Consider the following 12277-nt stretch of genomic DNA (forward strand, 5'->3'; position numbering starts at 1 on the left):
AACAGATCCTGCAGCACACTGTGTATAATGAGAGAAAAAAATGAAATCATGATTTTTCGATTAAAACAGCAACTTTGCAGTGTTTTTTCGTATGATTTTTATAGTTGTATTTGCGATTTCTTGGTCTCATTTGATAGAATGGAAGACATATTACAGAAATAGAGATGATTTTGATTGGTTTTAGCACTGGAAATGGCTTGAAACTGAGCTCAAAGTAGCAGAAATGTTAAATTTTTGCCGATATTCAAGAGTAAACAAACGACCTCACACGTCTAATACACGTCAGCTGGTGGGTCTAATATACATTCACAAATATGGTGATGATATTTATACAATTATTACAGTATTGCATAGCAGTAAATCTTCTATTTTTTGGTGTGAATAAAAATTCATTATGTGAATAAAAAATCAAAATGGAATTTATTTGTAAAGCCTCAAAACATAACTAATGAACAGAGGAAATGTTAGTTTAGTGCCAGGAATGCCTACATTGTTCATTCTGGACCCTATTTTGAAATTGGAATATTTTGAACTTTGTGTTAAATTGGCCAAATTAACAATTTCCGATCACTTTATTTTGTAGTTGAAACAGTTGACTTGGCGATTTATTGTGCTCAATCGATAGAATAGAAGTAATACTAGTGAAATAGCTAAGAATTTGGTTGATTGGAATAATGTAATTGGCCTAAAATGGGAGTCAAAGTCGGCAAAATCGCCGATTCGTAAATATCGCTGACACATCAAAATTCATGAGAGCATAATTTCGTAAATTTTCCACCAAATTTCGTACTTTTTGTTTTATTACCTTCACAAAAAGATTCTCTACGATTTCATAAGAAAAAATAACAAATTTTTTTTTTTGAAAATTCTTGGACACTGGTGCGTGACTCCAGATTTGGGCCTTGGACCCTGAAAGGGTTAATCAGGTTACGTTCTCTAATGAATGTTCGTATCTGGTGAGGAAGAGCTGTCAGGAACTCGTCAGCAACCATGAAGTCTTGAAGAGATTCATAACTGTGATCAATTCCTGAACTCTCTATCCAAAAGTCGAGCAAACGAAAGAGTGTTACCTGTAACTGCTGAAAGTTCTGGCCCGGCTGTAAGGTGGCATACCTGAAATCTTTCCTGTAAGAATTAGTGGTTTTTTGGTATGCTTTAAGGATTGCCTTCTTCAGTAGGTTATAATTACATATAATATCCTGTGACAAAGTTGCATAGATATTCAAAGCGGTACCAGAAAATAACATTCCTAACCTGGTAGCCCAGGTGTCAGCAGGCCATTCACAGAGGGTAGCGGTATTTTCAAACCTGATAATGTATGAAGTTATGTCTTCCCCCTCTGTGAAGGGAGGTAAATTAGGTGTTGGAATATGTGCCCTGACTGCACGTTGTTCCATTACTCCTTCCTCTAATTGTTGTTGTGTAAAAGTTAACTTTTTATTCTCTAATTCAAGGCAAGATTTTTCGAGCTCGCGATCCTTTTCTCTCTCTATTAACTCATGTTCTCTAGCTTTTTCCTCGACTTCTCTATCCTTTGCTCTTTCCTCAAGTTCTCTTAATTTAACCTGTTCCTCATGTATCTTAGCTTGTTCTTCACGTTCTCTAGCTCTTTCCTCACGATCAAGTCTATCACGCTCTTTTTGGTCTTCTCGCTCTCTCTCTAACTGTCTTTCTCGGATTTCTCTCTCAATTCTCTCTCTCTCCTTATTCTCTTCTCTTTCCCTTTCTAGCTGTCTTTCTTCTCTCTCAATTCTCTTTCAAGTCTTTCGTGGATCTTAGCACTAATGAAAGATTCTAAATTTTTCCCTGTTATTCCTAACTTACTTCCAGCGTTCATACAAAACTGGTATTCCTCCATGCTTGCAAGAATAACTTAAACTATCACGGGAAATGAAACGGGTATTAAAGAAAACGGAGGGTTCAATTCCTGCTCCGCTCAAACTGTAAATAAACCAGAGGGCTCGATCCCTGCTTCAATTAAACAATATATATTAATTAAAACGAAGGGTTCTATGCCGGCTCCGAGCAAACAGTAAGTAGAATGGGGTCATTTGACCATCCAATCTTCTCACCAACAAATCAAGAGTGTCCTATGACAGTTCCCTTGATATAATAAAGAGCTCAATGAAACAAATTGTCACTTGAAAATCTCGGGTCCCTAGAGTCTAATCCTCCAAAGTGTTTCAAGCTCCAAAAGGTGGCAGAATTAAATATTATATCCTGCCTGACTTGACTTACAATAAATTGAGACTATAACAATCACCAAATCTTTTAAATACCTGTACTGTAGTCCTACCATAGAGAATGATTACTCATGGCTGGTGGTAATCGTCTGTGGTATGCGGCGTTGAAGTTCCAATGGTAGATTCGAGATGGAGTTGAATCTTGATTCAGTCGAGTTGATCCTGGCAAGGTCGCCACTTGTGAAGGCTTACTCAGCCTGTAATAACTTCAGACAGTATTACTCAGGCTGGCTCCTCCTCAGGAAAATTAATGAATAGAAAACGAAATAATAATTCACAAAGATAAACACTTAATTATTTATTAAAGCAAACATAAAACAATAAAACATGACAGGTATATCCTATTTGAAAGAAAAATGAAAAATTAAATGTATAAAATAACATTTGAACTCAACGCTAATATATATATTGGGGTGTCTGGTGTTGGTGACACTTCGTGTTGTTGAAATCTTAGCCGTTGCTGATGTGGGGGGGCGTCGCAGGTGTTGGTGACCACCACCGGCTAGTTCTTCACAGAGTATCGCCGTGAGTATTCTATCCCGATGACAGGAAAGCAGGTTCTTTACCGCTGCAATGATGTGGGGTTACGTCCTGCAATTTCATACAGGTGCACAGGTAATTAAATCCAAAATGGGACGTCTCCAGGACGTTAGTCCGTCTCCATCAGTTCTTCTTGTTGATTGACAGGTGACCCTCTCTGTCATCCAAGCTGAAAAGATAGACAGGTTACCCACTGCTTAAATAATCACTCTCCATGATAAGTACAATACCTAAAAGACGTGGTGATTATTACAACAGTCAACTTAGAGCAAGGCTGAAAAGACTAAGTTTATTATTGGTCAAAAGTGAAGCTTTCAACCAATAAATCCACTAGAATACAAGGCAGGCATGAACTTACAGTAGTATTGGGAGCTGTGAGTCGAGTGATTTACTGTTTGACCAGAGCCCCACACGTCACCTTTCGGGGGGGAGGGAAGAGGGAGGGGAAGGGATAGTGGGAGCTAGACTGACCCTACGTTAACAAGCAGCCAGCAATCAAACTATCATTTTAGGGGTGGGGGAGAAAAGGCGGGAATAGCGGGAGCTGGACTTACCCTGCCTTAACAAGTAGCCGGCAATGAAACTATTGTAACTATATACAGTGGACCCCCGCTTAACGATCACCTCCAAATGCGACCAATTATGTAAGTGTATTTATGTAAGTGCGTTTGTACGTGTATGTTTGGGGGTCTGAAATGGACTAATCTACTTCACAATATTCCTTATGGGAAAAAATTCGGTCAGTACTGGCACCTGAACATACTACTGGAATGAAAAAAGTTCGTTAACCGGGGGTCCACTGTACTCCCTCGCTACTCCTATCTACTGATCTTTTCCCTCACAGTACTGAATGTATCCTTAGAAGTGCGCACACTGGCTGGCTTGTAAACACTGGCACACAAGGGGCAGTTCAAGCCACACATGGACACGTCTCGTACGAATCGTATCGAATACTGGGTTTTCAATCGGATACCGAGGCAAAATTTTTGCGTTAAAATGCATTGAATACCGGATTTATCGAATACCGATGCCATCGAATACTGGGGGTCCACTGTATTATGAAATATTTCGTATGAACAAGTGAGGGCACCATCACTCACTGGTAAATAATGCCACACTGACTGGGAAGGGAGTGCAAGGCAGCTCAGGGCCGTGAGTACGCATCCAGGATGAACGACTATTTGCGAGTCAAACGACGATTCGTGAGTCAATGTTTTGATGAAAATAACATTACAATTTCCGAAAATTATAACTTTTGAGCCTTACGATTATCAAGGGTCCACTGTACTTACTTTTATTCTGTCGCCTGAATACAAGAAACTGCCCATTCACCTATTTCAACTACCCAATAAAGTGGTCAGAAATTGGCAATTTGGCCAATTTCACACAAATTTTAACAGATGCCAATTTCAAAATAGAGTCCAAAATAAACAATGCAGACATTCCAAGCACTAAAATAACATTTTCTGTTTATTATTCATGGCTCCAGGCCCCTCTTATATTACTCTTGCTTACCATTTGGAATTTTTATTCACACAAAAAATGGAAGATTTACTGTTATGCAGACTACTGCATTATTGTAATAATTGTATAAATAATGTCAACCCATTCTTGACTGCGTATTGGAATTTGAACTGGCAGGCGCATACGTATTAGACAGTGATATCATTTGTTTACTCTTGAACATCGCTAAATACATGTAATAGAACAATCAAAATCATATTTATTTCTGTAATATATCTTCCATTCTATCAAATGAGACCAAAAAAGAAAAAAAATGAGAATACAACTATAAAAACTATGCAAAAATATAATGCTATGAGGCTGCTAACGACTGAGAAGTGAACTCCGCTATTTATGGACTGATTTCTTTCATTTCTGGTGTACTTTAAGAAGCATCTTTCCATCATACATTGCCCAAGTTTCAGTAAGAGAAATAAATAATTATAATAATAATATCTTCATTTACTACATGTATATATACATGGCATACAGGCCTAGCTGACATCAGTGACATACTACTATATAGAAAGCCCCTTGTTATGCCAAGCATTTCAGGCAAATTAGGTCAGTGTCCCAGGATGTGACCCACACCAGTCCACTAACACCTGGGTACCCATTTATTGATGGGTGAACATAGACAACAGGTGTAAAGAAACACTCCCAATGTTTCTACCCTGGCTGGGAATCGAATATTTACCAAAAACCACATATGGCTAGCCCAAGCCAGGTACTAGAAATAAGCCACTTTATCTGACTTTTTTGGGTTATCCTAGGTTCTCTACACATGTGCTGCTGTGTGTGATAATCTATGTAGAGAAAATAGCTTTTTTGTTTCAGTTTTATGGTGCAGTATGAGTGTATATCACAGTTAGCCATGTGCTATACTCCGTTTTCTCTGATATAAACCCCCCATATCCTCTTCATACCTCTGTCAAACTGCTCGGTATTATGCCAAATATTAATCATTCTGGAGTATTTAACATGTTTTTATGTTATTTATATTGTTTATTATGACATATTAGATCAATTGTATAGGCAAATAAGCTGTAGTGTTGATATTAGCATAATAATAAAGCACATTCCCCTGCATCATGAGACTGAGCTCATGGCAACTGACAGTGGCTTCAAAGCCCCCTTATCTTTAATGGACAATTTCCTGTGTACGTACTTTACACAGCAAGAAGCATTTCTTTTATTCATTGGAACCATGGCTAGGGCTAAAAGTAAGCAGGCTATAATAATAAATGGAGAAAAAGAAATTGGAATGACTTATGCAGCAAGTAGCGCCACCAAACAGTAGCAGCTGGTTGGTGTGGCGACCCTGGAAATTTGAAATTATGCTAGCCAAAATTGGTGCCGAATAACTGATTGCCGGATATGTGATGGCAGACCTGTACCACACTTCCAGTGCTATGATGGTTGGTACCACACTTCCAGTGTTAGGATGGTCAATACCACACTTCCAGTGCTATGATGGCCAGTGCTATAGCAGTCAGCACCACACTTCCAGTGCTATGATGGTCAGTACCACACTTCCAGTGCTATGATGGTCAGTACCACACTTCCAGTTCTATGATTGTCAGTACCACACTTCCAGTGCTATGATGGTCAATAGCACACTTCCAGTGCTACGATGGTCAGTACCACACTTCCAGTGTTATGATGGTCAGTACAACACTTCCAGTGCTATGATTGTCAGTACCACACTTCCAATGCTATGATGGTCAATAGCACACTTCCAGTGCTACGATGGTCAGTACCACACTTCCAGTGTTATGATGGTCAGTACAACACTTCCAGTGCTATGATTGTCAGTACCACACTTCCAATGCTATGATGGTCAGTACCACACTTCCAGTGCTATGATGGCCAGTACCACACTTCCAGTGCTACGATGGCCAGTAGCATACTTCCAGTGGTATGATGGTAAGTGCTATGATGGCAAGTGTTATAATGACCAGTGCCATGATGACCAGTGTTATGATGGCCAGTGCTATGATGGCCAGTGTTATGATGGCCAGTGTTATGATGGCCAGTGCTATGATGGCCAGCATTATGATGGTCAGTGTTATGATGGCCAGTGTTATAATGACCAGTGCCATGATGATCAGTGTTATTATGGCCAGTGTTATGATGGCCAGTGCTATCATGGCCAGTACCACACTTCCAGTCCTATGATGGTCAGTACCACACTTCCAGTGCTATGATGGCCAGTGCCACACTTCCAATGCTATGATGGCCAGTGCCACATTTCCAGTGCAATGGTGGCCAGTGCCACACTTTCAGTGTTATGATGGCCAGTGCTACATTTCCAGTGCTATGATGGCCAGTGCCACAGTTCCAGAGCCACCCATCCAAGGCCACAAGAGCCTGGAAAACAAAAACCTTCAAAAGCCTCAAACTTCTCTCAGACCTGGAGAGTCATGACTATCCATGGATTAGATCATTTATCTGGTTCAAAGGACAGAGTGCAAAATGAATCTGGTTCAAAGGACAGAGTGTAGAGTGTATCTGGTTCAAAGGACTCCAGAGTACTGATCTAGATAATCTCACTTCCGCCCACCACAGTGGCGGCAGTAGTTTGAGAGCACTTCAACTCTGTTCTGAGTGTCATTCTGTAATTGTCGAGGTTTTGTCCTGGTCGAAAACACTTCCCTCCTCATATCTTTCTGCCACAGTCGAGGTTTTTGCCGGGAGGAAATGTGCTCCCTGCTGTCATTCCACTGTTGTTGTGGTGCTGTCCCAGCTGAGATTGCTCCTCCCCTTTTGTCACTCTGCTGCTGCCATGGTTTCGTCCCAGTTGAGAATGCTTCCCCCCAGATGCTGGAGTGGTTGACGTGGGCATCTACTCCGCCCCGATCCCTCATGTCATCCAGTGTCATCCGGCGCTGTTTCGCAATCAGGCGTTCGATCTCTCGGTTTCGTAGTGATGATGCGTGTAGTGATGTTGGCCGAACCTGAAACAGTGGAACAAGTTAGAATAAAATCCATAATACCACGACTGAAACAATTCACAACTAGCCCACAATACCATGACTAGAACAATTCACAACTAACCCACAATACCATGATTGGAACAATTCACAAATAACTCACAATACAGTGACTGGAACAATTCACAACTAGCCCACAATATTATGAGTGGAACAATTCACAACTTCACACTGACAGTGTTTTTTAGTGTTCATGTGGTCCCACATACTATGCAAATTCTCTAAAATAAACATTCCCTATTATAAACAAAAGGAGACCAGAAAGGAATTAAATTGCCCATATCTAATCAATGTTCTCAGCTCCAATGAGAAATAAGATTGCTTTGAAAAGCAGCAAATGTTAGGATTAATATCTAAAGAATGAGCCAAAGCTCATATAGAATGAGCCAAGACTATCATAACTCTCAAAGCTATGGCAATTCAAAACTATGCTAACTCGAAATCATCTTAACCCAAGAGACCACTATACAGTAAGGCCCCACTTTTATGGCATGTTAGGTTCCAGGCTACTGCCAGAAAGCGGACATTGCCGGAAAGCAGAATGCCATTTTTTCCACTTATAAATGCATATAAATGCCAGATAACAAGTTTACACTAACATATATTAGTTAGCAATAGAACTAGGCATTAAAAACAATAAAACATAAAATACACTCAGAGTGTACCTTAAAATATTTGTAGTCTTAATGTAGGGTGAGAGGTGAGCCATATTTGTTTGTAGGAAGTCAGGTGTGGGAGGTATGGTAGCCAGCCAAGTCAACCCACCCCACCCCACCCACACATAATATACTATGACATTTAAGTACCCCAGAGAGATAAAATACATATACAGTACATTCATTAACCCCTAAACTGTCCAAATGTAGATCTACATTCTTACCACTACCACTCCGAACACAGATCTACGTTTTATTTTTCCTGCCTTCAAATTTGGCGTGATAGGCCTGAGCGACCTAGACATGAAAGAATGGGTCTGCGCACTCAGCATGCGCTGCAAGAAAAAAATTGGGCACCACGCGGTACCACATGGGAGCACCAGTTAGTTTCAGCTCCATCTAGGGTCAACACCATGGCAAACCCTCGTGATTCACTCATGCCTCAGCATATTAACACTCTCTTATTCGAGGAAAGTGATACAGAACATCAGTTTAGTGGATATGAGACTGATGTGGCCACGAATGATCAAGGAATTAGTGAGAATATTGACGATAACCCAGATGACCCTCAGCCTATCCCCTCTGGGGTGGCCAGTGGGGCCATGCAAGACCCCTCAGCCAAGCACCTCTGATGTGGCCAGTGTGGCTACACCAGACTCTTAGCCAAGCACCTCTAGTGTGGCCAGTGTGGCCATCCCAGACCCTCAGCCAAGCACCTCTGGGGTTGCCAGTGTTACAACTCAGAGGCTACTACGCAAGACGAAATTATCATATTCTGAATTGTCAAGTGATAGTGATATACATTATTCCCCAGTGAAGCATACCTTCAGGCGTTGTTGCCTTCGTTCAGGCAGTGTGCCATATGCAGTGCCCAAGGGTCGTGGGAGGTCACGATCGAAAACCCCAGCAACTGATAGTGATAGTGATCATGAAGGTGAATATGCAGGCATGGAGGATGAAGTGGTGGTGGGTGGCATGGTGCCTGGTCCGTGTGGCGCATTGGGTGGGCAGACAAAGGATTTCCTGGCACCCCCCTCAGCCATGTGCTGCCTCCACTCCCATCCCCCCTCCTGCTCCCCAACACCCCATGCCTCAGGTCCACCCTGAGCCATCTGACAGTGAATGGAACTGGGCACAAAGTACAACATTCATGCTGCATCCTTTCGATTTTGATGCCAGTGGAAGTGGCATCTTCCCAGAATGTCCCATCATGAATGAGTCTGATAAATTAGACACATGTGCAACTCTTGGGTATCTTTATTGAGGAAACGTTTTGCCACACAGTGGCTTCATCAGCCCATACAAAGGAGAATCTTGAAGAACAGGAGGAGAATGAGGTAATCAGTCCCTCAACCTTGAGTCGATGTGGTCAGTCCATCAATCTTGAATAGAATACGGCATACGTGCGGAGAAGGAGCTTATCAACCGTTGGCAGGAGAGGTGCAGCAGTCATAGGTGGTGTCACATTTTTTCAATGTGGAAGTAGGTCGTGCCCAAGAATTAGGCAAGCAAAGAATCCCCAAGTATTAAGATCCCAAGAAGTTGCAGTGTCTGACAGGTTTGTAGATGAATGGTTCAGAGAACCGAGAGGTGCAGCAGTCATAGGTGGTGTCACATTTGTTCAATGTGGAAGTAGGTCGTGCCCAAGAATTAGGCAAGCGAAGAATCCCCAAGTATTAAGATCCCAAGAAGTTGCAGTGTCTGACAGGTTTGTAGATGAATGGTTCAGAGAACCGACATTCATCTACAAACCTGTCAGACACTGCAACTTCTTGGGATCTTAATACTTGGGAATTCTTCGCTTGCCTAATTCTTGGGCATGACCTACTTCCACATTGAACAAATGTGACACCACCTATGACTGCTGCACCTCTCCTGCCAATGGTTTATAAGCTCCTTCTCCGCACATATGCCGTATTCTATTCAAGATTGATGGACTGACCACATCGACTCAAGGTTGAGGGACTGATTACCTCATTCTCCTCCTGTTCTTCAAGATTCTCCTTTGTATGGACTGATGAAGCCACTGTGTGGCGAAACGTTTCCTCAATAAAGATACCCAAGAGTTGCACATGTGTCTAATTTATCAACATGTCGGTTCTCTGAACCATTCATCTACAATGAATGAGTCTACAGAGCTGGACATTTTCCAATTATACTTTGATGGGCCACTAATGAACTTGATTGTCACCCAGACAAACAGTTACTACAGGTATATAATGGACAACACAGAGGTTGCAGAATCGTCATGGCTGCGCAGAAGGAAAGATACAACTGTGGCTGAAATGTATTTATTCCTTGGCACTGTCATGCATATGCCTCATACATATAAGCACAACATAGCACATTACTGGTCCACAGGCTACTTTATCAGTACTCCAGTCTTCCGTGACCTCCTTCCCTGCAACAGATTCACTCTGTTGCTACAAATATTGCACTTCTCAGACAGGAATACGTCAAACAGAAATGACCTTTCATACAAAATCCAAGAAGTGTTTATGTACCTGAAGCAGAAATTCAGTGCCTATTTTTATCCATTCAAGAACATTGTTGTCGACGAGTCCTTGATTCTGTTATTCAAGCAATATATACTGAGCAAACATAATCGCTTTGGTATAAAACTGTTGTGTGACTGTGAGAGTGGCATGGTGCTGGATGTCATTGTCTAATTGTCTACACAGGAAAAACTCAGTGGATGATGACAGGCGGATGTTGGGCATTTCCGGTGATGTTGTTCGCAAGATGATGGAACCATACCTTGGCAAGGGCCATACACTGTACACAGACAACTGGTATACAAGCTCTATGCTCACTGATTTCCTTCATGTGAATAATACTGATATATGTGGAACAGTGAAAAGAAATAGAAAACATATGCCAAGGTTCAGTGGAAGCAATGGTGAAGATGCAGTGCAAGCATTTCGTGCCAATGACATCATGGAACTGACGTGGCATGACAAACAGGACGTGACATTGCCATCAACCATCCACAGAAACGAGATGGTACAAATAGAGTGAACAGGGAGACCAATGAATGCATTGTAAAGCCAGCTGTTGTCGTCGACTATACAAACAATATGCGAAAAGTGTGACATGATGATAGGGTTCGTTGACTGTGTGCGTAGGAGTCGCAAGTGGTATATGAAAGTGATTTTCCACCTTGTAGACACTGCAATGCTCAATGCCTTCAATATGTATGAAATAAGGACTGGAAAACAAATTCATTATGCAGAATCCAGCCTAAATGTCATCAAGCAGATAGCAAAAAAGTATGGTACCACACCTATACCTGCCCTCAATAGTGACCTGACACACCACAACCTGTCCCCCAACCACAACCAGAGGGGAAAGTGCCAGACCGAATTCTCACTAATTGTCACTAACTGGTACCAATACAGCCTACCCCATAAAAGAAGTATTCTCAGAAAAAGTGTGTTGTGTGTGCTACCACCTCAAAGTGATCCAAACAGCGGAAGGACACACGATTCCTGTGTCAGCAATGTGGGGTGACACTCTGTATGAATCCATGTTTCATAGGGTATCATACAATCCTGGAGTACTAGAAACAGAACTGGGACATGTAAGTACTTGTATATAGTTGTAGATAATAGAATGTGATTCAGCCAGGTATACAATATCACCTACAAGTTTCAGTGAGGGGAAATAAATGGGATTAAATCTGGAGTATCTGAGAGAGTTAGAGCAAAGGAAGGGGTAGCAGTAATGTTAAATGATCAGTTATGGAAGGAGAAAAGAGAATATGAATGTGTAAATTCAAGAATTATGTGGATTAAAGTAAAGGTTGGATGCGAGAAGTGGGTCATAATAAGCGTGTATGCATCTGGAGAAGAGAGGAATGCAGAGGAGAGAGAGAGATTTTGGGAGATGTTAAGTGAATGTATAGGAGCCTTTGAACCAAGTGAGAGAGTAATTGTGGTAGGGGACCTGAATGCTAAAGTAGGAGAAACTTTTAGAGAGGGTGTGGTAGGTAAGTTTGGGGTGCCAGGTGTAAATGATAATGGGAGCCCTTTGATTGAACTTTGTATAGAAAGGGGTTTAGTTATAGGTAATACATATTTTAAGAAAAAGAGGATAAATAAGTATACAAGATATGATGTAGGGCGAAATGACAGTAGTTTGTTGGATTATGTATTGGTAGATAAAAGACTGTTGAGTAGACTTCAGGATGTACATGTTTATAGAGGGGCCACAGATATATCAGATCACTTTCTAGTTGTAGCTACACTGAGAGTAAAAGGTAGATGGGATACAAGGAGAATAGAAGCATCAGGGAAGAGAGAGGTGAAGGTTTATAAACTAAAAGAGGAGGCAGTTAGGGTAA

General features: G+C 41.4%; 1 protein-coding gene across 2 annotated transcripts in view; it reads right to left on the bottom strand.

Annotated features, from left to right (window-relative positions):
• Window positions 1-243: 243 nt before the first annotated feature.
• LOC128696723 (uncharacterized) overlaps window positions 244-12277 on the bottom strand; it is a 101866-nt gene continuing 89832 nt past the window's right edge. For both annotated transcript variants that reach the window (XM_070094607.1, XM_070094606.1), the window contains one exon: window positions 244-7243. In XM_070094607.1, coding sequence (XP_069950708.1) covers window positions 6836-7243 — 408 coding nt within the window. In that variant the 3' untranslated portion in view covers window positions 244-6835. The remainder of the gene's footprint in view (window positions 7244-12277) is intronic.

Source organism: Cherax quadricarinatus, chromosome 46 (genome assembly GCF_038502225.1).
Source record: "Cherax quadricarinatus isolate ZL_2023a chromosome 46, ASM3850222v1, whole genome shotgun sequence".
NCBI classification, from domain to species: Eukaryota; Metazoa; Arthropoda; class Malacostraca; order Decapoda; family Parastacidae; genus Cherax; species Cherax quadricarinatus.